Source organism: Harmonia axyridis, chromosome 3, assembly GCF_914767665.1.
Source record: "Harmonia axyridis chromosome 3, icHarAxyr1.1, whole genome shotgun sequence".
Lineage (NCBI taxonomy): Eukaryota > Metazoa > Arthropoda > Insecta > Coleoptera > Coccinellidae > Harmonia > Harmonia axyridis.
This window is the reverse complement of record NC_059503.1, coordinates 62,244,803-62,272,423: the sequence shown is the minus strand read 5'-3', so window position 1 is coordinate 62,272,423 and position 27,621 is coordinate 62,244,803. Positions and strand designations below refer to the sequence as shown.

Genomic DNA, 27,621 nt, shown 5'->3' with positions numbered 1-27,621 from the left:
AAAGTGCAGGATACGCAGAAATACCTTTAGTGTATGACACAAAAGACTTATTAGAAGGTACTCACTACATCTTTTGGAGTTGGATTTTTTAGGTAGTGTTACGAATGTGGATTGCAACCATTGCCTGGGCACCTCTCCAGTGTTGTAAATTCGATTAAACAACTTAAGCAGAAGACTAATATTCTCATCGTCCAACAATTTTAATATTTCAACACACAAATCATCGGGACCGGTAGCTTTTCCATTTTTAGTTTCTTTCAAGGCCTTAAGTAGCTCTTCCTTAAGTTTTTCTGGTCCGTCTATGCCACTGTCAAACTGATCTATTGTCTCTCGAAAATCACTAAAACATTCTGTTATGTAGGCTCTCCATACTTCTAATTCCTCCGGTTTATCTATTACTAGTTTGTTGTTATCATCTATAAGTTTAGCCGGTGTTTTACGTTTATATGTATGTGTCATCACTTTGATTTTCTTATGAAGATGAAAGCTGTCATGCTTTCGTTCCAGTGTTTCTATCTCACTACACTGTTCATTGATCCATTTCTCTTTAGCTTTTTTTATTTCCCGTTTGATTATCCTGTTGATTCCATAATAATTTTCTTTGTTATTTTTCTGTAATCTTCTGTCTTCCATAAGTTGCAATATTTCACTAGTCATCCAGTCTTTTCCTTTATATCTACTTGCTTTCCCCAGGATCTCTAACGTAGTTTCTTTTGCCGTGTCTCTTAGATCTGACCATATTTCATCCGTTCCCTTATTGCCTATATGTTCCTTCAGGCTTTTTATGTTGTTATTAAGTTGAGTGCAAAGTTCGAGTTTTTTGTCCTTGTCCTTAAGAGCATCGATGTTTACTCTATCACTTTTATTGTGTCTACTGATCTTTTTCAATCTGACTCTGAGTTGCGTCACTAGAGGGTTATGATCCGACCCTATATCTGCCCCAGGATATGTTTTTGCGGATTTTATTGCATTTCGGAATCTATTATTGATCATGATGAAATCGATCTGGTTCCTTATGATTTTTTCCGGACCATCTTGTGGTGATTTCCAAGTATATATTCTTCTCGGGGGCAATTTGAACCACGTATTAGCCACCACTAATGATCTTTCCTGGCAAAACTGAAGGAGCCGATCACCTCTCTCATTTCTTTCTCCGAGTCCGTACTCTCCTATTATGTTTTCAAAGCCTCCTCTTCCTATCTTAGAGTTGAAGTCGCCCATGACGATATTTATGTCCCCATTTTTGGTACCACGCATTATGTCTTGAATTTGTTGGTAGAATTCTTCCACATCCTCATCACTTTTATCCGCTGTTGGTGCGTAAACTTGTATAATATTTATGTTGAAAGGGTGACCATTCAGCTGTAAAACCGCACATCTTTCAGAGTATGGAACGAAATTGTTTACATATTTGTTAATCGACTCATCTATCGCAACAGCAACCCCGTGACGATGATTTGGGTCCTGTTCCGCACTACCAGAGTAATACATCACTGCACCATCAGCTCTAACCACTCCACTTCCAGGCCATCTAATTTCACTCATGCCCAAGACATCGATCTTAAGTCTTTTCATCTCCTTCACTGCATTTTCCAGTTTTCCAGCCTGATACAATGTTCGGACATTCCATGTCGCTACCTTCATGATCTTCTCTTTATGGACCAGTCGCATAGTTTCCGCGCCAGGCCTGGATCCCAACAAATTGCATATTGTAAGACTGAAACTGTTTTCGATGTATTTACTTTGAATCGTCATTTCTTGAAGTATTCCTTCAGTTTATCTAGGTCTATCTGTATTGCTATATGCCTAGTATTGTTGTCGCATTCTATTGTGATAGTATATGGCAGTTGCAACTGCAAACTGGGCTATCTTGCATCTATTCATTTTTCGTATGTCTGCCATGTATAAGTTGAACAGTAGCGGTCCTATCGCCGATCCTTGGGGAACTCCGGCCACAATTTATATGATCGTGGATCTGGTACTATCGATATTCACTCTAAATTTTCTATTTGCCAGGTACGATTGCATTAATCTCGTAAGTACCGAAGTTGCAGATATTTGGCTATCAAATTTCTCAACATGTCAACAGGCAAAACTTGATTGTAATAGTTTTACTTACTTTTTGTTCAGACGATTTACGAGACTTATTGCACTAGGACGGTCACGGCCAACCACATCGTAGGTGGTTGGCATAATATCCGATGGTTTTGCGAGAAGGTTTGAATCTAATTGATTCAGTATCCTCATATGTCCAACCCAGTTTCTAGGAAGGAGCTTTCCATTAAGGGAAATTCTTATTGCTTCGAGCAGGCTACATTTCCTCACATGTAGGTGTAAGGGAGGCAGGTCTGGTATGACCTCCAGCGCTGCCGTGGTAGCTGTGCGCATAGCTCCTGTGACACCAATACACGCCTTTAATGTAGTTGAATACTAAAATATAATTTCAGTGATTTTGGATATAAATTATATTCTATGCTATTCTAAGTATAGGGAGCGAAAGCTACTATTCGACTCCGCCGGTTTTTTCTTTCTATTCTCCTGGTAAAAAATATAAGCAATTAATTATTTCTATACCTAATTATTGTTTTTACATCTCCGCGACGCGAAGCCATCTACCCAAAAGCCAGCGTTTCAGCAAACAACAAAACGTGTCCATCATCGAGGTCCACTCTCTAGGTCCGCATTCTGAGCGGAAGAAAGTGAAAGTACCGCACTACCATTCGCGTTGGAGAGATGCGTAACGGTAGGTTTACGTGAGGAGAGCCACGGGTTCCGTTCGAACGTTACGTAACGCCAATTTCGAAACGCGCTAATTGGGAGCAGGCAGTCGGTTTGTTTTGGATCGTTCGATTTTCGACATCGGAAGTAAATCTGGGTATCGGTGCTGAATCTGCAATTGCGTGACACTTTGGGTGTGACGTAAGGGAATGGCATGGACGTGGCGTAGCCTGAATATGTGTCACTGATGTGAATTTGCGGACAGTTCCGATGTCAACTTGAGAGTGTTTTTATTGATTTCAAACTTTCCACGATTCGTGGAAAGCTCAAATAATTCGCGATCATGTTTTACGAGAAATGAGGAAGGAAGAAATGAGGAACAGTCGGAAGCTTTTGAACGCTAGTAATTCAGGCGCCAATTGGGTCGTTGATAGCTTGATATTCTAACTAACAACTTGTCTTGAAAATCAAGCTCGTTAAAAATAACCTACTTGAGCTTGACTTGACTTTAATTGAGATATTTATTGCTTCGCCTGATATCAAGCTGCTTGATATAAGTTGAGCTTGATGCGCACAGAAGGAAAAAGACAAAAAAGATCCAACGAAGTATGAACCCATAAGCCTATTATCGACAATTAGTTGAGTGTAAATAACTTCACAGAAGATTAACAGATTTCGTAAAAGAAAATAATTCCAGGCCACCAGTTTGGGTTTCCCAAAGAGCATTCAGGATCCACAAAGTGGTACGACTCGCTGAAAATATAGGGTTTTTTTTCGAGGTATATAACTTTAAGATGGCATTACTGTTCGAAATGGCGACCGATTCTACAGCTTTCAAGTGATTTATTCTCAGTTTGGTTTGGCAATTCATCTTGAATAGACTCACGCCTGAACAACGCTTGCAAATAGTGCAATTTTATTTCTAAAATAATGGTTCTGTGCGGTATACGTATCGCGCACTACGTCCATTTTATCGTCGACAAAATCGTCCATCAGAGCAGTTAATTCGATTAACCATGGAACGTTTTCGCACCACGTTTACTCTTATTGATAACTCGTATCCCCAGAGACGCCGTACGGTGCGTACAGAAGAAGCTATTGCTTGCTGCTGTAGAGCGTAGCATTGAGGAAGACCCGAATGAGTCTATCCGCCACCGAGCACAGGAATTGGATCTTTGTCCATCCACTTTATGGAAGATTTTGCGGAAGGATCTTGGTTTGTGTGCTTACAAAATCCAACTCGTGCAAGGATTGAAGCCAAACGATCATCGAGTGAGGCGTAGATTCGTTGAATGGGCCCAAAATGAGATTGCCGTTGTTCCCGATTTTCATAAGCGAATTTTGTTTAGCGATGAAGCGCACTTTTGGTTGAATGACTACGTCAACAAACAAAACTGCCGCATTTGGATCGAAGCTAATCCTCAAGTGTATGTCGAAACACCGTTACATCCAGAAAAACTGACTGTTTGGTGCGCTTTATGCGCTGGTGGAATCATTGGTCCGTACTTCTTCAAAAACGATGAGAACTAGAAAGTTACAATCAATGGTCATCGGTATAGAGCCATGATTTCTAATTTTTTCATTCCTGAATTGAACAACCATGATGTTCAGGAGCTGTGGTTCCAACAAGACGGCGCAACATGTCACACAGCTCGTGCCACAATCGATTTATTGAAAGACACGTTTGGTGACCGCCTAATTTCACGTTTTGGACCTGTGAATTGGCCTCCAAGATCTTGTGATTTAACACTGCTAGATTACTTTCTGTGGGGCTATGTAAAGTCATTGGTCTATGCGGATAAGCCACAAACCCTTGGTCATTTGGAAGACAACATTCGCCGTGTTATTGCCGATATACGGCCACAAATGTTGGAAAAGTCATCGAAAATTGGACGTCCAGATTGGACTACATCCGAGCCAGCCGTGGCGGTCATATGCCAGAAATCATACTTAAAATGTAATGCCACAAGATTATCTTGCGGATAAATAAAATTCATGTCAATCGAATAATACATCGTTGTTTTATTGCAATTTAAAGTTCTATTGCTCTAAAAAACACCCTTTATTATGCCTTCAGAAGCAACCAACATGCATATGAAAAAATTGTAGGCTACATAAGAAGGAATCAATTTTTTTTCAATTTATTTGGGTTCAGATTCTAAACTATCATCAAACCAGCAAAGCCCAATTATTTTCATTTTCACATTTCTTCAAATTTCTCCTCAAATACAAATTGATTCAATCAATTAATCATTATGCTGAAAGAACCGCAAACCAGACCAGAAATATTCATGAATTTGTGTGTTGTGTAAACTTATGGTTACGATGTTAACCATGATTCAGTTAATACTTCCTCATAATACTGTACCAAAATTTATTTGTCTGATAGTTTTGAAGAAAACAACAGTTAGGTAATATAACTAAACTGTTGGATTCGATTTTCGGTATCTCATCAATTATTTTCCATCAAATTACTAACATCGAGTCCAAGGTTGTCTCGGAACCAAAAACATTAATCTCTATCCAGCAGAACTGCTACGATTATTAGATGTTACTTAATATAGTGTATTCGAGCACAATCGAAAGAATAGAGAATACATCCTCTCCCGTTAATCACCATATCTTCCAACAGATGCAGAGGAAGTAGACTAATTACTCAAGGTTTGCTAATCTTCAAATAATGACCACTTTCATATTCTTTTCTATGTGAGATACCAGAGGAAGTAATGTTTGCAGTCCTGAATAACAACACGAACCGAATTGTTTAATTTATGGGTTATGAAATATTTTTTTCGACGCAAACATTATAGTATGAATTGTATTATTTGGACATGGAAGTACTTTCTTCTGTTGGCACATAGTATGGGTCAGATATATCTCTGTTACGGAAAGTGGAGAGGTAGTTCCTCCAATGAATATGGATATTTCCTGAATAAACGTGGAATATTCAAGACGTGGTAATTTCTCTTGGTAATGAAAACTGATACAATCAAGACTATATTATGATAGAAATTGAAACAAGGATGATCTCTCAGTTGCTTTTGAATCGATTGGGATAATCCATAGACTTTTGATACGTCTATGGAGATAACCATTCATAATGAGTTTTTCAGCATGGAGAATTTTCCATATGGTGGGTTATTCAAAAATCTCATCTCCTTCAGGTTGTAAATCTTTGGATTTTGAGAAAAAATATTTTCATTTTGAAAGAAAATTGATTCATTCAAATCAAATTTACCCATTAAAATTTCTCACAACGAAATGAAAACACATTCTTCTTGTGTCCAAATAATCTTGCATTCAGTGGTAAAAGCAAACAGTAGAGTATTTCTAAAAAATAAACTGCGCAAAAAAATTAACGCACACATTGGAAATCTCAAATTTATTCTACAACTGAAGGTGTTCTCAATGATAATTATTATTATCAGAATTATGCAGGCATATGTTATCCACTTTCAACGTTTTTCTTTCAATACAGATGTTTTTTCCCAGCAGGAATAAAAAAAGATAAGATTATGAGATTTTGAATGTATTGGCTCCATTATGGATTGTTCTCGATCAATACTAGTGATCAATAGTTTTTCTCTCGTTTGATTTTCTACATTCGATCGCTATGCAACGCGAAACACGCAATTTGACCCAACAGGAATGTGCCCAAGCGGTAGTTTTGCGAGAAGAAGGGTGGACATACACAAGAATTGCAGAAAGGTTTGGAGTTTCCCATACAAGTGTGTCCAGAATGTTGCAGCGATTCAGGGAGACAGGTATGAATATCCGAAGACCAGGACAGGGTAGACCACGGGTAACAACTGCCATTCAAGAACGTTACTTGAGAGTTTCTTCGTTGAGACAACGGTTTGCAACCGCTTGGCTCCTTCAAAATCAGCTTGAGCGAACTCATGGGTTACAAATTAGCACTCAGACAATAAGAAAACGCCTCAGAGAATATGATTTAAGGCCTCGAGTCGCGGCAAGAGGCCCAGCTCTTACCCCAGCCCTTCGAAGGGCGCGTTTGGATCTTGCGAGAGAGCATATCCATTGGGAAGAGGCTGATTGGGAAAGAGTTCTCTTCACAGATGAGTCTTGATTCTGCCTCTACCATTGTGATCGACGTTCCCTTGTATACAGACGTCCACATGAAAGATATGCTCAGTGCAATTTCTGAATACTACTGGTTTCGGAGCAGGATCGATTATGGTATGGGGTGGAATATCTTTGACTGCTCGCACAGACCTAGTGGTCGTCGATAATGGAGCTATGAATGCTGATAGGTATATAAATAACATTCCTGAAGAGCATGTAGTGCCATTTGCCCCATACATTTGTGAAAATTTCATTTTCATGGACGATAATGCCAGATCCCATCGTGCGCGCATCGTGCAGGAGTACCTTAAAGAGGTTGAAATCTTTCGAATGGAATGGCCAGCAAGAAGTCCAGATCTCAATCCAATTGAGCAGGTTTGGGACAACCTCAATAGAAGGCTGAGAAGTTCAGAAAATCATCCAGCTACGCTTAATGACTTAGGAATCCAACTCAGAGAAATCTGGGAATGATTAGATCAGAACATTTTAAGATCACTCATTTTGAGTATGAACCGTCGTTGCCGAGCTGTAATTAACTCAAGGGGTGGAAATACCAAGTATTAAATCACTTATCAGCATTCCAGTATTTTGAAAATTGTTCATTTCTCTTCTTTCACATAAGATTTGGTTAAATCCTGAATTTTTCTTCCATTTAATGTGTCTTGTTTCGTTCAAAACAAATTTGAACATACTTTTGAAATCACATTGAAGTTTTTTCCACAGTCATATTCTATAGATTTTTCCTTAGTAGAGGAAAAGCACTTAATTAATTCATTGTAACCCTCGTACATAAACATCCCATCATCAGTAACAGTTCTCACGCAACGTAACGCAAGAAATCCACCTTGATACCTCGAGCTTCGAGTGTGTAGCATTTCTTCATTTCTTCGGCAATGCTTGGGGTCCCCCCTTTTCTGGTAACTTAACTTCGTTTCAAGTGCCGGTCTTTGAGATCAGTCAGTGATAAACTATCTGTTCAAAAACACTTTTTCCTTCGCAACGTGCAGTTATTTTATATGCAAGGTATCTACATATCGCGAAAAGTTGTTGATTGAGTTTTTGTTTGATTTTGAAGGTTATCTAACAGAACTTATTGCTTTATTTCAGTTCATTTTTCCTATTAGTGAAAAGTGCAAGTGCATCCAGAATAACTAAAAACTTCTGACACTTTCTTTCATATCCTTCACTTCTTACGAACTGCAGAAAGATGTCACTGGATAGAAGAAAATTTGTGTGGGTGAGTTGATTAGTCGGTTGAAAAACGTTTTAGTTACTCACGTTTAAAATATATCCACTGTTCCGGTGTAAGGTATATGAAATGCAAATTTAATGGATATCAACTGCGAAGTCGAAATATAAGTCAGTTGAAATCGGTGTTATAACATTGAAAAATCAAAAGAAATTTGGAAGTGAATAAGATGAATAAAAAATAACAAACAATACGCCTCAATAGAAAAAAATTCAGTGAAATTCGGTGGGATAAAATTCATAATAAAATTTCGAAAAATTCTGACATTTTCGGAGAAAACCGAATTAAAATGAATATATCTGAAGAACATAATTAAATATCATCTAATTATTATATTCAAATTAGAATTAGATATTTATTGATTAAATTGAAATTATTTAGAAAAATCAACAACTGTGGATTATAGATTTGGCAGAAGTGTTGCAAATTTCGTGAAACCAATCATCCAATGAATTCTAAAATTCATTGTGTCATCATCTATAAAAATTATTCTTGGAAATTAATGACAATTCTGATGAACGATTCTTCTGGAATTCGGCATGAAATTGCGAGGGAATATTTCACATATACCTAGTCGGATATGTTGTTACGGCATTTTATTTTCCAAAATTCTGCTTGAATTCTCAATGGTTTTGGTGGCGCATAAAGCTTCTTATTGTTCTTATAAATCTATATACGCGATATTTTCAATCGGTCGGATCTAATTTTACTCAGGTATTAGGTCTTTGGTATTCTTCATTTTTTATAATTTTGATAGCACGATCTGCACGAAATTCTCAGAGAAGCTTGAAATGGTTATTATATATCTTCTGCTTTCAGCATAGGCATATTGTCTGTTTTACTACGATTTTACAAGGTCAATGGTTTGGAATATTATCACACCAACACTTTCGAGGTTATTATATCAACATGCGAAATGTAACTTTGCATCTGAATGCAAAATTCGATTTCTATCGAATTCGTCGTATTGGAATTATCAAGAAAATGAAATTATAAATGTGGAAACACTACGTGGATTTTACCCATTAACGAACGAAGGACACAATAACTATTATTACAATATGTATATACCACGTCAAAAACTAAATTAATTTCAGAATTCTCCTGAGACATCCTGAATCAACTTTCTTTCTGTATTATTGCAGCAAACTAAGTGCATCTAATTGTATAATTTCTTCCACAATATATGTTTATTTCACTAGTTACGTTTGGAAGATGATACATTGTTCTTTCCCTATCTGTGTTTGCGGTTAACATTCTAAGTATTTCTAGAATACAATTTCGAGGAGTATTCAATATTTAAAATGAATAATTATAAACCAGAGTTTTGTTGAATCAGAAGCAAAGAAAGGAAAATAACACAAAATAGTTATTTAGAATATTTCTTAGAGAGAATCTAATATATCTACCATCTATTCATAAATTGAAAATTCGACTCAAGGTAATCAGAATTACTCGAATATTTCTCCAACTGACTGAATGTCTGAATTAAGATTAAAAGAAGAATAATGTGAGAAATAATGAAATTTTGGCAATGAATAGATACAACTACGACACACTTCAGTACAATGGAGAAATTCCGAATATATTTGACACACTTTTTGCGATTATATGATACCTTCTAGTCTTAAAAAAATTATTACGTAACAGAAATTCGTGGCGTCAATTTATTGATATAAACTTGTTTGGAGTTGGTACTACTCGAATAGTTCTTAAATACTTCATGCATTGTATATGAATTTATACAACTAGTAAAATTATCATAATAATAATAATCATCACTTTCAATATCAGCATAGTGAAATCTCAATTATAGTAATACCTATTCCAATTCAGAATTAAAAATGAAAGGGTCTGAATAAATATAACGTATGCTGGTGTACATTTCAATCAAGAATGACACAAAACGAAAAATTATAATAATAATAATATATTCGCAAAATTTTGGATCGAAACAATGCAAATTTAAATTACGATTCATTATTGTCAATAGTAAATATGACATTGTAAAATTTGGAAACAAGAGGAATATGAATTAATTTTTTCAATTATTATTCATAACTCTGAAAGTATTGAAGTATAAACTGTGTAGTAGAGATTTTTTTTTCCAATTTTAGCTCAAAAATATTTTAAACAAAAAACTGTGAAAATTTTAAAAGGTATTACAATATTTTTTCGTTTTAAGAATCCAACTGTTTACTATTGGAATAATAAAGCTAAATCAGTTGAGCTGAATACACCTTATTTTGATTGGGGATGAATTAATCAAGTATCGACGAAAAACTCATTATTATGTAAGATAATTAGATTAATTCATTAGCCTTCGGTGGTTGGATCACACCTAGATATACACATGCGATAATACTGCATCTCCACTTTCACCGCAGTGCTCTACTTTTGATATGCTTTGTTTTTCTATGAATAGACATCAGATATATAGTGAAATTGTCTTCTTTTCAACCTTTGAACTGAAAAGTTTACTTGGTTCCTATAGTATGTTTTAAAAAATCATTTCAAATTCAATCGAATTGTATTTGCTCAGAAAAAAACATAATAAACTAACATTTTACAGAATTGAAACACATATATCACTTACTGATACCAGTAATATTTAATACCAAAATGTATTGATAGTTTTTGTTTGCAACTTCAGCCTCGGAATTCTCATATTCAAACAGAACAGCGCTCTACTGCTGAAGGTAGCCATAAATTATTGGTACATAGTAGAAATGTGTTGTGATTACTGATTATGATGAACTGCCAAGTTACAGCTGAAACGATCAATTATTTTGTATGAAATTACCTAATTAGGATATTTTTGAAAGAAGACTATTCAAAATTATATATCTAGTTATTAGTGATACCGACGCGAAGCTACCTTGCTCATAGATCTTACTTTTTCACAAATTTACCTTCTCCACAAATACACCAGTATGCTAGTTGTTCATCATATGAAATGGTATAGTACTAGATAGGATAAACCAATAAAATTTCCACTACGTTTTCTGATCAATTCAATCAATATTATTACTAGTTTGCCCCAACTTCTGGCAGAACATTTTCAAGTTTATCTAAAACACTTTTATGCACTTATAATATTAAGCAACAATCATGTCTTCATAGCTGATAATGTTCCTTGCTAGTACATTACAGGTCGATGATATTCGAGTAGAATAATGAAATACATTAGAATAACATAGTACCATTAAGGTTGTGATGAAAAAAACTTTTCAAGTCTCAAATAATCTGGAAGAATTGACATCAGAAAAAAAATTATTTCAAACTCTAGGATTTAAAAAGCGGGAGCCCCCATGGCTGCGGTATAACATCAAATGAAAACCGGACAAGCGTTTTAATAGAGTTATTTAAGTGTGATTGGAAGAACTATACCTAAAAATTCGATAAAGAAACGTTCGAGACTACCGTTGTGTAAAATCCTACAAGTTGATAAAATAAAAGACAAAGGTTGTACTTTTCTACCTTTTGTTTTATCATCTTTTTTCACATGTTGCTTTCAATTAGATTAGATTATTCTTGATATAACGGAAATAGTAGAAAATTAAGTGTGATGTTAGAAAGAAATTTAGTTGATACAGAACACAGGTATGTGAATATTTGAAAAAAGCTGCTGTTGTTTCGTCCAGACGAAAAAATTACTAGATACTGATAGATTGGAGGAGCGGTAGATACATATACTTGTTCCAAATTTGTTGCGAATAGCCTTACATTGTTTCATAAAAAACTTTTGAAAATCAGACCAGAGGATTTTTGCGAGCTTGCTCCATAATTGGGTTCGACTCATTGTGAATTCGAGGATATAAAGGGTGATCTTTTTAGAGCTATAGAACTTTAAATTGCAATAAAACAACGATGGATTATTCGATTGACATGAATTTCATTTATCCGCAAGACAATCTTGTGGCATTACATTTTGAATATGATTTCTGGCATATGACCGCCAATGCTGGCTCGGATGTAGTCCAATCTGGACGTCCAATTTTCGATGACTTTTTCCAACATTTGTGGCCGTATATAGGCAATAACACGGCGAATGTTGTCTTTTCATTTATTTATTTATTTATTACTTCCAAATGGTCAAGGGTTTGTGGCTTATCCGCATAGACCAATGACTTTACATAGCCCCACAGAAAGAAGTCTAGCGGTGTTAAATCACAAGATCTTGGAGGCCAATTCATAGGTCCAAAACGTAAAATAAGGTAAACCAAACGTGTCTTTCAATAAATCGATTGTGGCACGAGCTGTGTGACATGTTGTGCCGTCTTGTTGGAACCACAGCTCCTGGATATCATGGTTGTTCAATTCAGGAATGTTAGTAATCATGGCTCTTTACCGATCACCATTGATTGTAACGTTCTGGCCATCATCGTTTTTGAAGAAGTACAGACCAATGATTCCACCAGCCCATAAAGCGCACCAAACAGTCAGTTTTTCTGGATGTAACGGTGTTTCGACATACACTGGAGGATTAGCTTCACTCCAAATGCGGCAGTTTTGTTTGTTGATGTATCCATTCAACCAGAAGTGCGCTTCATAGCTAAACAAAATAAAATGGACGTAGTGCGCGATACGTATTCCGCACAGAACCATTATTTTTTAAATAAAATTGCAATATTTGCAAGCGTTGTTGAGTCTATTCATGATGAATTGCCAAACCAAACTGAGAATAAATCACTTGACAGCTGTTAAATCGGTCGCCATCTTGAACAGTAATGCCAACTTTAAGTTACAAACCTCGAAAAAACCACCCGTTATTTATATTATGATAAAGTTTTAGAATTTTTCGTCAAATTTATGACAAGAAGACGCAACATTCTATTTTGAAAATTCGGTCAATATCAATGAAAAAATCGAATTAATTGAAAATCGACAATTTTTATTCATTTAATATCTGTATCATCCAAGACGAATGACTACGATTTTGGAAAAAAAAAATAAAAAATTATCGGATAGCAATTCTTAAAAATAACAGATAGCACACCTTGATTCATTTAACATATTTTTCAGTTAACATTCCAAACTGAGAACTAAAATGTTATTACAATTTTCTTCTCTCAAATTATTTCATAAATTCGTTAGGTACATGATGATATACCAAAGAAAAAAAAACTGACTATCACTGGGAGTTCCGTCAACTTATTGATTCTAAGACAAGTTAAGCCTTGATGATGACTCTTTATGACGAAAATCCAACGAACTCACTTTCTTCGAAATCCATAAACATTTCTTAACCCAAGATCATTCTAAAAATTACGACTAATAAAAAGTACAGTTATCAATTCCATCAATTGCCGATTCGACTTTGAAAGAAAACAAAACGCCAATAATATTCTTTCACACCGTGATAAAACCATCAAAAACAAATAATACAATAAATCATGTATCTCAAACGGAACCCAGCCAAGGTCGTGACTAATGTTTCGGTGTAAAAATACCGTTAAAAAAAATGGGACGAGACGTTGTTGCATGCTGCGTTGCCCGAAATCTTCGCAGCATCCACTTTCACGAATCGTCAGACTACCACCAATAGGGGAAAGGTCGCGTTACCAAAGTCCCGATGAAAGTAGCTTATGTAATAAGACATTAAGACACGTAATGATCGATTATTTCGGCGCCAACGCGATCCGAAGGAACCACGCGAGCAGAGATGTTGGGGGAAGATGAATGATGATGCAGTTGCGATGGTTTTGACGCAAAGAGAACGGTTCTGTGCTTCCACTTCGTGGGTTTGAGATAAATGTGTCATCAACCTCACTCGTTTATATGCAAGATTCTTGGGAGTTCATTGACGCTACAAAGATGGTAGATCATGGTAGTCAACGTGATGATTGATGACTTGCTATAGTGGATAAAGAAATTATACCGTTTGAGAATAATTTGAAAGAATCAGTTCAAGCTTTGCCCACGAAGATTCAGAAGTCAAATTTAGTGATACAACAATCTATATTCTACCAGAGCCACTGGTATTCCGCAGTGGGTGCCTATTCTCGTCCGGCTACCTGTCGATGCAGAACTGTCGATTTGACCCGATAAACATAATCTGAAAGGTGTTACACACGATACGTTCAAACTATACGACATAACCCAAAGACCGAGATCCGAGCCAAGATCTCACAATCGAAGATTTGAAGCCTTTCGTGAATATATTTCAATGAATACTCGTACGTTCAGTTTATATTATACAACTTTTAAAAGGTCACAAAATAAAGAGAAAGATCCACTTTGCAATAAATAATTCTTGTATTGCATAATAATGAAATAAAACAATTGTTTTTGGTTTGAAGAATAGTTGCTCAAATGACATCCTCCTTCCCTTATAAATTTAATCAATTTCTATCTTTGATTATTATCATTTCTCATCGTATAAATACTGTATGAATTCAATATAGACACTGTAAAATATCACATATTTAATGATATTTCAATGAATAGTTTGAATGAGCTTATCATATATCTGAGTGTATCCCTCATTTACGACATATTATTTAATTAAGAACGTCTTTGGAAGTGAGGACTGTCAATCAGATCGGACGTCTTCCTCCACTCGGGTATGTTTAGCAAACGTTTGATCCAAACCAAACTGACAATCTCTTCTTAAGATTTCTTTGGGAGAAGTCAACATCTGCAAGCACTTTTTCTGAAGGGTGTTTTTTCAGAGCTATAGAACTTTAAATAGCAATAAAACAACGATGAATTATTCGATTGACATGAATTTTATTTATCCGCAAGATAATCTTGTGGCATTACATTTCAAATATGACTATTGGCATATGACCGCCACGGCTGGCTCGGATGTAGTCCAATCTGGACGTCCAATTTTCGATGACTTTTTCCAACATTTGTGGCCGTATATCGGCAATAACACGGCGAATGTTGTCTTCCAAATGGTCGAGGGTTTGTGGCTTATCCGTATAGACCAATGACTTTACATAGCCCCACAGAAAGTAGTCTAGAGGTGTTAAATCACAAGATCTTGGAGGCCAATTCACAGATCCAAAACGTGAAATTAGGCGGTCACCAAACGTGTCTTTCAATAAATCGATTGTGGCACGAGCTGTGCGACATGTTGCGCCGTCTTGTTGGAACCAGAGCTCCTGGAAATCATGGTTGTTCAATTCAGGAATGAAAAAGTTAGTAATCATGGCTCTATACCAATCACCATTGACTGTAACGTTCTGGCCATCATCGTTTTTGAAGAAGTACGGACCAATGATTCCACCAGCCCATAAAGCGCACCAAACAGTCAGTTTTTCTGGATGTAAAGGTGTTTCGACGTACACTTAAGGATTAGCTTCACTCCAAATGCGGCAGTTTTGTTTGTTGACGTAGTCATTCAACCAGAAGTGCGCTTCATTCGCTAAACAAAATAAAATGGACGTAGTGCGCGATACGTATTCCGCACAGAACCATTATTTTCGAAATAAAATTGCACCATTTGCAAGCGTTGTTCAGGCGTGAGTCTATTCATGATGAATTGCCAATTCAAATTGAGAATAAATCAATTGACAGTTAAATCGGTCGCCATCTTGAACAGAAATGCCAACTTGAACTCATATACCTCGAAAAAAAACACCCGTTACATGTATGTAGTAGGGAAACGAAAAGAGAAAAATTTAGAAATACAATCATAAACACGACTACCATGATAAAGACCTGTTCTACTCACACATCGGTATAGTGAACCTTGGTTCAATTGATTTTTCGAAAATGAGAATAAAACGTAAAAAAGTTAGTTGGTTCAGATCTTTTTCGAAAAATATGAAAGTTTATTTTATAGAACATGGTACAAAATTAACTGCTATACGACAAAAAAGAAGAATGAGTCCTCAATTTCAAATTTTCATTAATTGTTCAATGCTACATTGAGTTACTCTCAACCTAAGATGAAATTTCAAGGGTTATAAACCTTAACCCTTCAAGCTGACTTGTCACGGTATATAACCCAAATAATCGCTCACATATACGTACAAGGATTAACCCTTCAAGCTGACTTGTCACGGTATATAACCCAAATAATCGCTCACATATACGTACAAGGATTTGATTCAACGCACAAACCAGGCTTAAAATAAGGCGTTCTTAATTAATCTTTCATCTCTATTCACTTTACCTGATTTTGAAGCAGGCCTCTTCACAATTTTGAATGGAGAAATAATACGCTCTCTGCACAAAATTATATTCTGTGAAATTATTCATAGAACAGGCATTATTCTATCGTGCCGAAGTGGAAATAATGGAAGGTCAGTGGTTAACCTCTGTGACTTAGTGCCTGAAGAAGTGAATAGAATTGAGTTAATTGGATGGGAAGTTTGAAGGATGAAAATTAAAAATTTCAAACAATTGAGGCAGTAGCACCTGCAACTTCCTATTCTAGTAGTAACATAAAACCATTTGCCTTCTTAGTTACAGAATGTCACAGGGATTAGCCACAGACCTTTCATAATGTTCGTGTTGCATTAAATTCCACTGATTCAATTATAAATGTTGATATTGAATCCAATTTTTCAATTAATTTTTTCTGATTTCGTGTAGATCAAAACTCCTCACTTATACAATATCCATTTCTAATTTCAAATTTTCATGTCTTTTTTATTTTTCATTTTGATTAATACAAGCCTCAAAAGTAATCCATCCTCTCGTCTATTCATTTGAAAACCTACTTCAAAGCATATCTTACAATCTCAAATCATTACCTTCAACAAAGAAGTCTTATGTAAAAAACAAACTTGAAACAGATGGTGTCACTAGCCCCAGCCCATCGAAGGGCGCGTTTGGATTTTGCGAGAGAGCATATCCATTGGGAAGAGGCTCATTGGGAAAGAGTTCTATTCACAGATGAGTCTAGATTCTGCCTCTACCATTGTGATCGACGTTCCCTTGTATACAGACGTCCACATGAAAGATATGCTCAGTGCACTCTTTCCCAATCAGCCTCTTCCCACTGGATATGCTCTCTCGCAAAATCCAAACGCGCCCTTCGATGGGCTGGGGTAAGAGCTGGGCCTCTTGCCGCGACACGAGGTCTTGAATCATATTCTCTGAGGCGATTTCTTATTGTCCGAGTGCTAATTTGCACCCCATGAGTTTGCTCAAGCTGATTTTGAAGGAGGCGAGCGGTTGCAAACCGTTGTCTCAACGAAGAAACTCTCAAGTAACGTTCTTGAATGGCAGTTGTTACCCGTGGTCTACCCTGTCCTGGTCTTCGGACATTCATACCTGACTCCCTGAATCGCTGCAACATTCTGAACACACTTGTATGGGAAACTCCAAACCTCTCTGCAATTCTTGTGTATGTCCACCCTTCTTTTCGCAAAACTACCGCTTGGGCACATTCCTCTTAGGTCAAATTGCGTTTTTCGCGTTGCATAGCGATCGAGTGTAGAAAATCAAACGAAAGAAAAACTATTGATCATTAGAATTGATCGAGAACAACTGATTTCAGAATGGAGCCAATACATTCAAGATCTGATAATCTCATCTTTTTTTATTCCTGCTGGGGAAAAACATCTGTATTGAAGAAAAACGTTGAAAGTGGATAACATATGCATGCATATTTCTGATAAAAATAATTATCATTGAGGACACCTTCATCAGTTGTAGAATAAATTTGAGATTTCCATAATGTGCGTTAATTCTTTTGCGCAGTGTATGTAATTGAATTGGAATTTTCGAGTATCCATATGAATGAGCAAATGCTAGCTGCATTGACTTGAATTTAAGATGAGATTCAAGCGTTCATGTTTCCATGACAAAAAATGTTACAATGATACCTATCACTTTGGTAACTCAAGTAATTTTTGGTACTCTTCAATGAAATAAATATGTGAAATAATATTATATTTTTGATGATATTAACCGTAAATTTATTAAATTATAACACTGAAATAGGTTATTCCTGATAAATACATACAATATTATATTAAATAACCTTTATCAAGTATCACCATTTAAATTTTACATTTGAACTAGTCCCAATGTATCTAATACAGAAGGCAAACAATTCAAAGAGGAAACAATTCTAGTCAAGCCTAGCCCGCCTCCAGTTATCAACAATCTAATCACGTACACAGATGTAACTGAAACTGACCTACAATCATACGGAACCCAGAGTTATCCTTCCGAGTTTCGACTTCCTCGCCTCACTTTCTTTAGAACGCGGTGATATGGCGATGTTTTTACAATTAGAATGCAATTTATCTGAATATCATTCCTCTTACTTTCGTTCGAACGTGCCAAATTAATTGATAACTGGTTTAAAATTAACATATCGGCAATATTCACGCTATTTCAGACGAGTATTCATTCAGTAGTGCGTGAAGCGCGAAACCTACCAATATGATGATAGCTACGTAGGCTTCAACAATGCGAAACGGAAGCACTACAACTTACGTATTTTTCTGCGGAAAATAGAAGCTGAAAATAATCAGGAATTGTAATTTCTCATTTTCCAGACTTATCACGCAATGTTAATGTCTGAAAAAATTTTATTCATGTTCGTATTGCCATGAAAACATTGGTGATACCTTCAACACAATGTCTTTTATCACTTCACTGGAACAATTTTCTTGAAAAAACGAAACATGATATAAAGAGTGTTTTTTTTTAGAGCTATAGAACTTTAAATTGCAATGAAATAACGATGGATTATTCGATTGACATGAATTTTATTTATTCGCAAGATAATCTTGTGGCATTACATTTTAAATATGATTTCTGGCATATGACCACCACGGCTGGCTCGGATGTAGTCCAATCTGGACGTCCAATTTTCGATGACTTGTTCCAACATTTGTGACCGTATATCGGCAATAACACGGCGAATGTTGTCTTCCAAATGGTCAAGGGTTTGTGGCTTATCCGCATAAACCAATGACTTTACATAGCCCCACAGAAAGTAGTCTAGCGGTGTTGAATCATAAGATCTTGGAGGCCAATTCACAAGTCCAAAACGTGAAATTAGGCGGTCACCAAACGTGTCTTCCAATAAATCGATTGTGGCACGAACTGTGTGACATGTTGCGCCGTCTTGTTGGAACCACAGCTCCTTGACATCATGGTTGTTCAATTCAGGAATGAAAAAGTTAGTAATCATGGCTCTATACCGATCACCATTGACTGTAACGTTCTGGCCATCATCGTTTTTGAAGAAGTACGTACCAATGATTCCACCAGCCCATAAAGCGCACCAAACTGTCAGTTTTTCTGGATGTAACGGTGTTTCGATATACACTTGAGGATTAGCTTCACTCCATATGCGGCAGTTATGTTTGTTGACGTAGCCATTCAACCAGAAGTGCGCTTCATCGCTAAACAAAATGAATTGGACGTAGTGCGCGATACGTATTCCGCACAGAACCATTATTTTCGAAATAAAATTGCAATATTTGCAAGCTTTGTTCAGGCGTGAGTCTATTCGTGATGAATTGCCAAACCAAACTGAGAATAAATCACTTGACAGCTGTTAAATCGGTCGCCACCTTGAACAGTAATGCCAACTTAAAGTTATATACCTCGAAAAAAACACCCGTCACAAATAATAAATGTCATCTCGGAAGGTTCAATATTTCTCTTTTCGAGATATCCCAAAATCTTCAATTCATGGAAATAAAATTGCCTGCATTCTAGTTTTTCATTTCGGATTAAATCAATATATTCTTCTTCTTCCTTTAGGCAGCGAATTCTCCTTGTTTGTTAGGCCTTGGCTTCTATTCAGCAGATTAGGAAAACGAGCTTTGTCCCCCAACTCTTCGGTGGTCGTCCACATTTTCTTCTTCCATTGGTCATTCATGTTTGCAGATGTATGTAATTCTATCTGACGCCATCCTATCAACATGGTCTCTCCATTTCCTCCTCCTTTGCCTACTCCACCTGAAAATATCCTGTATACCTAATTTTACCCTTATTGACTTCCTGGTCTGTCTATTTCTCAATATTGAATCAATATATTTGTTGAAATTATTTTGTAGAGACCCAACGAAAATTCCGTCCTTTGGTATCTTGTTATATGTTGACTCATACTGCTCATTGAATGAAAGTAAAACCAAGAAGAATTAGACAAGAAATTAGAGGAATTGCATATCTACCGAAGACCAATCACTGTGGAGAATGTCATCGGCACCAATCGAAAAGAAAGGTAAGCCCAAAATTCCGCAAATAGTTGATGGCAATTTAATTAATTGGAAGTTACCAATGAAGTCGACGTATATGCAAACTCGTAAGAAGAACAGTTCCAACTAAACCTGAGTAACAAAAACAAGATACTCAACGATAAGGTGAATCTGGAAACGATCAACCGCCAAAGAAGGAACCATAATGAAAATAACGAATGAATTACTCGAGGTCATCATAATAAATTTGAAAAATCGAAATAGTGGCAATATCCAGAAAAAACTATCAACAGGTTATTTCCCAAACAGAAGAAAAACGGTACCTCTGTACAACATTGGTATGGAAGAAGAGTTAAATACAAGAAAGATCCAATAAGTTACAAACCCATAAGTTTACTTCTCTCCCTGAGTGAGGTAATAAAAAAGTAAGGAACAGAAAACTGGACAACTTGTTTACAGATGAGGAAATACTACCCTAATATCAAATTGAATTTTGAGAAGATCACTTGAAAATTCTCTGAATAGCAAGAATAACGGAAGATAGCAACGAAAATCTGAATTCATCGACAAACATTGGAGCGGTATTTCTTGACATGGACAAGGTCTTCGAAAGATATAGCACCAAGAAGTGATTTATGAAGTGGAAAAACTCCAATTTCAGAGTCAACACTCATGCAACAAAATCGACAGCAATAAATTCGAAACCAGGTGTACCGCAAGGTTCAGTGAAAGGCCCCATACTTTTTTATTTCAGATATCCCGAAGAAGATGATAAAGATTTTTAAATTCTTAGACGACATAGCGATCAGTTTTTCTGCCGAATAGGCGTGACAAGACAACTCTGAATGAAAATGAAGATCAACTTGAAGAAAACTGAGGCCTTATATTTCGGAGGAATTAATTATTGAAAACCAGAAAATTGAATAAAAAAAAAATCCAAATACCTATGAATGATTCCAAATGAAGTTGAATGAGTTTTCATTATCCTTTACTTCGTGCAGTCGGGAAAATATTTGGCAAGCATATCGGATATAACTACCTACTGAAAATTCATCGTATATGAACTGCCGATATATCAACAAACCTCAACATTTATCTTATTATGCTATGTAATACATAATTATTTTGAAGCAAACACAATAGTTGTCGTTGTTCGCTAATACTAAGGAAAAAATTACCTAAGTATGAGTACAATACACGTTTAAGGTAAAATACCTGATATTTTCAGATAATTATTCATTTAGGAGCATAATTATCGGAGAAATTCATACAATTTGAATATAATTGGTGTAAATTCGCTTTATTATCTTTGCGACCATTTCCTCACAGCTCTCTTCAATCAACTTTCGTATTTAGTGGCAAATTATATTCGAAGAACAATCAACGAATTATTCGTACAATATGTCCACCATAAAATGTAATTACTCTGCGCTTACTCAATAAATTTGAAAGCTTAACAGATCTGGAAATTCTAGTTATCCGTGTCTCCTTAATAACAAATCAATTATTTTCTAACATCCGTCTAGAGCCTTCTAAAATCGTAAAAATTTAAATTGGCAAAATGTGTTATCTCCATCTCACACGGTGTCTCTAAACGTCAAAAACAATCATAGTCTTCTGTCATAGGCTGTAAATAGTTTCAGTAATTAGCAGTACTTTCAGGTTTTATATTTGGAATACATTGCCATGCATTACATTTCAATGAAATCTGTCGATGGCACAAATGAAAGTCAAATATCTCGAATGTGCGTTTTTGCAGATACGCCCTCAACATGACAGTATAATCATCAGAAAAAAGTAGGTCTACAAAAAATACTTTATGTAGGCAAATTTACCTACAAGAAAAAGTTTCAGAAAATGGAAAAAACCCAAAAAAAAAATACTCTGGCGGAATATTCTTGCGTTGGATCATTCCAAAAATTTTCTTCGAAAATTTGACGCTACGAGATCTAAGAAGTATCTGCATCTTAGCTCAAATATGCTGCACCTCCTCACTGGATTCTTCAGAATGCATTGCCGCCTCAGGAAGCATCTTATGAGAAAGTGTCTAGCAGAAAACGTCGAATGCAAATTATGTATGGAGGAGAAATAAACTCTGAATCACTTGGTGACGGAATGTCTCGCCATCATTAGTTAACGCAAAATATGCTTTGGATGAGAAACTTGTAGCAGTGAGGAAGTAGCCTCCTTGAAGACATCCCAGATACTTAAGTTCATTAGAACATTGTAACTGGAGAGCGAACTGTAGACTACGATGACTAATGGCAAGAACAGCTCGGATTGAGGGCACAAAAACAATAAACAAAACAGATACCTTCAAATCTAATCTCAAAAATAGATCTGATAGATTCTGTACTTAAAAATTAATCAGAAACAATTGAAAAATCTTGAGCCATAAAATCTCTGTATTAACTAAAGAGAAAGACATGGGTTCAAAGATTCGAGATATTGTATCACAATAAAACCTAGTGTTTTCCTTGTAACGGGTGCTTGAAAAATCCAACTCGTGCAAGAATTGAAGCCAAACGATCATCAAGTAGCAAGTTTAGAAGCCTTGAAAATCATTGAGGCTGTCCCTGAGGGAGGTAGGAGAATCTCTCAACAAGGCAGGAGAGATTTAGACAGAATTGCTGCTCAAGTCAAAGCCTCTGAGAGGAGAGCACTCAAGGCTCAAATCTTGACGTTGTAGAATATTTCATTTTAAAAGTAAGGCGTGGATTCGTCGAATGGGCCCAAAATGAGATTGCCGTTGTTCCCGATTTTGATAAGCGAATTTTGTTTAGCGATGAAGCGCACTTCTGGTTCAACGGCTACGTCAACAAACAAAACTGCCGCATTTGGAGTGAAGCTAATCCTCAAGTGTATGTCGAAACCGTTACATCCAGAAAAACTGACTGTTTGGTGCGCTTTATGGGCTGGTGGAATCATTGGTCCGTACTTCTTCAAAAACGATGATGGCCAGAACGTTACAGTCAATTGGGATCGGTATAGAGCCATGATTACTAACTTTTTCATTCCTGAATTGAACAACCATGATGTCTAGCAGCTGTGGTTCCCACAAGACGGCGCAACATGTCACACAGCTCGTGCCACAATCGATTTATTGAAAGACACGTTTGGTGACCGCCTAATTTCACGTTTTGGACCTGTGAATTGGCCTCCGAGATCTTGTGATTCAACACCGCTAGGCTACTTTCTATGGGGCTATGTGAAGTCATTGGTCTATGCGGATAAGCCACAAACTCTTGACCATTTGGAAGACAACATTCGCCGTGTTATTGCCGATGTACGGCCACAAATGTTGGAAAGAGTCATCGAAAATTGGACGTCCAGATTGAACTACATCCGAGCCAGCCATGGCGGTTATATGCCAGAAATCATATTTAAAATGTAATGCCACAAGATTATCTTGCGAATAAATAAAATTCATGTCAATTGAATAATCCATCGTTGTTTTATTGCAGTTTAAAGTTCTATAGCTCTGAAAAAAAAAACAACCTTTATTAATTAGAAGTATGCATTAAATTTGTAGCACTTTTAATTTCATATTATATTTATAGTCTCTATTCATATAACGTAATTATAATTAAAGAAATGATTGCAACTTCTGAATTTCATCAAACTCTTATAGTTGTTTCTTAATGCTCTTGTCATATTCATACTCCTCACATTAAGGGACTTTCCTCTAGTAGTCTAGTTTAATGTGATATGACAATACAGAAAGTACATTGAAGCGTAGCAAAGAAGGAAGAGAAACACCAAGATTCTTCCGCAGAAAAACTGTCTGTCACAGTTACTCTTCGCGGAAACGATGTCAATTGCTGTTATTCACGTTTTCCCGGACAACAATACATTTAACATTAAACGTAATTGGCATCTGCGTAATCGCAGCCTGCCGCGATCCGATAGGAAATCGGAAGTGGGTATTATGCAGTTCTCGTGGAAGAAACGGTCCTGCCTACTTACCGAGAAGAATGTCTGGGAAGTGAATTGAACACCGTTGCAGGCGCGCTCCGGTGACCGGAAAAGGACGATGGAACCGCACGGTTGAATCATGTAAATATTTATATGGTTCTTGATCGGTGGCATTAGACCGTTGGCTCAGATTTATCACGTTACGTCAGGGATAATTCGAGAAAATATCATCGGTAAGTAAACTGGAATTTCCTGTCTTCATTGGATCGGCTTACTTTTTCGCATGAGTCAACGGATATGTGGAATTTTTTGGAAGAAGACATTGTTGCATTTTCCCTATTTGAACCAATAAAAATGATGTTATAATAGTCTTACCAATACAAGCTCTCTGCTTCCACACAGCACCGCACTCTATGAGGATGTGAGGGGACAGGGTAAAAGATTGAAATGGAACAAAATGGGACTTATACAATGCAAACTGTCCTTCTAATGAACTGTAATCTTGATATATTTAAAATGTCCGTGAATTAAACCAAAACCGTTATATTTAACACCGAAAACCTTATACTACCAAACTTTAACTTTTCTTTCCGATAACAATACATCTCATTAATAATCTAATCTAATAATCTGTTTTGTGTTTTCGAATTGCTCAGTTCAGACACCCAAATCCAAATACTGGCTGCGCCACTGGTGCGGTCGATACCATTTCTACCTAACTAAATCAAAAAAAGAGGAATGAAAATAAGTATGTATTTTTATGTTTTTAATTCCTACCGAAAACACTTGAATTCATAATTTGGAAGATTAGCTAATAATTGAATGCCACTTCAAAACTCAAAGTTAAGTTTTATGAGCGCCAAACATCCGAGAATAAGCCAATCAAATGAAATCGTCAGTACAAATATATATATATATACAATTGATGTATCTTTCATTGTCAATTGGCGTATCTTTATTGTCATGCAAAAAACATCAAGAATAAAATTCCCTTGAATTACCGTATAAAGAAATATTGTGAAATTGCAATACTTCACAATAGAATCATGAACTTGTAGAAAGCTTATGTAAGATTAAAATAACATCTGTTAACGAAAGACAAACGATAGGATCTACAGTGATAAAGGAATGAAGGTGAAGCTGAAACAACATGTACTACAGTGCATTTCAATTTTTGTGCGCTCGTAATTAAAATCTTTTTCAAAGTAATAATAATAATTGAAACAAGTTTTGTATTATTCTGTTTTTACTACCTGAAATATGGTAGGATAACATTTCGCCTTCATTTCAAGTTCATTATCAGAAACAACAAACTTGAATTGAGTTTGAAACTACTCGGTTACACATTTTAATCCTCAAATTGTAAATGCCAAATTTTTGGTAGTGAAAACATAGAAATTATAAAAGTTGTTTTAATTATTACTATTAATTTAAAAGAGATTTCATGTACGAGAATTGTACTCCCTAAAATGTTTACACCATATTTTTGGTAGTAAAAACATAAAAAATATAAAACTTGTTTTAATTATGATCAACAATTAATAAGTTACGGCTGAGATTTTCCAAACAATAATAAATTCAATTTGAATGAGATATATTCCTAATTTTTTTTTTTTTACAGGCAGATATTATAGTGACTGCTATTTTCTCTCATTGAAGAAATGTCCCTAAGTATCCTGGATAGGACTGCAAACCCAGTTGTATATTATAAGATTAGAATGAACGTACGTCCACCTGATTGACGCGAATGGAGGTGGATTGAGCGATCAACAAATTTTTCATATCTAGTCAATTTAATTTAAGGTGAGTATCATAAAATGGCCTATTAAAAATTAATTTCATATTTTCGAAACCTGTTTTACCTTGGGCATTAGAATTATCTGTTGAATGGAGAATATGAGGATACAACAGTTTTTTTTTAACTGCATGAGAAGTTTTGAACGCTGTTGTCTATGGTTAAACAGTTGAGAATGTCAAACTGTGTTGACATTTCTGTTCAGTAAGATTTGGCAATTCATCATTAATCATTTTGAAGGAATGTGTGCGGTAACTTTGGAAAAAAATTACAAGAAAATACGTTTGAACAATCATACAAAAGCTTTTGTGTTCAAGTCTGTGCTTTCTTTTTTTTATTAAATATTATTTTTTACATTTATAAAAAAATATTCAAATTTGACTCGATCCCCATAAAAAGTTTTCTTTGAATTGACTGAAGAAAATAGAGCAGGTCAAACCTTTCAATGGTTTTACGGTTTTTGAAAAAATATATGTGCTTTTACTATTTTTGACTTGACTGAATGTCAGTAGAGAAATACTCAATATAATGAATGCAATAAATAATTTGATTAATAAAATGATTTAATAATTGACAATGCTTAGATGAAACTGTGCCTCACAAAGTATATATATTGTGAACAAAAACTTGAATATCCTTTTCTTTTCCACAGGATCAAAATGGTATTGGAAACTGTGATGATATCCACTGCGCTGAAGACAATAAGTCTTGTTGGAAGCGCACTTTGGATAATTCCCCTTTTAATAGCAAGTGTATCGTATTTAAACTACAACAAATTAGACCCAGAATCTTTAGTGGTCAATAGAAAAAGCCTTTTCAGGTGAGTTTGGAAATGTATATTGTATCCCTTATATACTTCAATTCAGGTCTGATCTGCAGATACCTAAATCTTCATAATGAATAATCCTCAAAAGGATTCATATACAGGTTGGACTTTTTGTCTGACAGCTTTCTGTAAAAATAATTCTACCTCTATATTCACAGCCTTGAAAAACAATAAATATACTGATGTCTGAATTGATTAAAAGTCTTGTTTCATTTGGTCCATCTATTCTCTGTTGTATTATGATTGAAAATGTTTTGCTAATTATTCATTAACGATATTAGTTCAGAGTTTAAACCTTGAGGGATAATTATTTTGTTCAGATTCATTCGGAGATATTCGGTAAGAGATGTACAGGGTGTCCCAAATTCGATGATCACTGAGAACATCTCGACGACTAAAAGACTTCAAAGACAAAAAAATTCACGAAGACACCCAATCTCTTTTTTCGAATCAAGTTATTCGAGAAAATCTTAAACGTTTTTCCACAAAATCCACGAATCATAGAAATCAAATACCGTTTTAGAGATGTAGAGCAGAGTTGGTGTTTTTTGAATGTGACATGATATTTTTCAATCGCAGATTTTTCGATAGGCATCCCGTTACCGGTTATATATAGGGAGTCTCATATAGAAACAAAAATCTATAAATATACAGATAACAGGACTTATCATTCCAGATCGAGAAAGAGATCCGTTAAATAATTTTGAAAGCAAACACAAGAATCAATTTCATAATTCTATTTCTCCGAAACAAGATGTAACGGGTGTTTTTTTTTCGAGGTATATAACTTCAAGTTGGCAATACTGTGCAAGATGGCAACCGATTTAACAGCGGTCAAGTGATTTATTTTCAGTTTGGTTTGAATAGACTCACGCCTAAAAAACGCTTGCAAATAGTGCAATTTCATTTC

General features: G+C 35.7%; 2 protein-coding genes across 2 annotated transcripts in view; one reads left to right on the top strand and one right to left on the bottom strand.

Annotated features, from left to right (window-relative positions):
- The window catches only part of LOC123674766 (flotillin-2), a 374,288-nt gene that overhangs the window by 194,395 nt on the left and 152,272 nt on the right, over positions 1-27,621 (bottom strand). The gene's annotated exons all lie outside the window — the stretch shown is intronic.
- The window catches only part of LOC123674758 (glucose dehydrogenase [FAD, quinone]-like), a 28,016-nt gene continuing 8,067 nt past the window's right edge, over positions 7,673-27,621 (top strand). The window contains exons 1-4 of the mRNA XM_045609826.1: positions 7,673-7,824; positions 7,909-8,038; positions 25,712-25,893; positions 26,538-26,705. Coding sequence (XP_045465782.1) covers positions 26,545-26,705 — 161 coding nt within the window. The 5' untranslated portion in view covers positions 7,673-7,824; positions 7,909-8,038; positions 25,712-25,893; positions 26,538-26,544. The remainder of the gene's footprint in view (positions 7,825-7,908; positions 8,039-25,711; positions 25,894-26,537; positions 26,706-27,621) is intronic.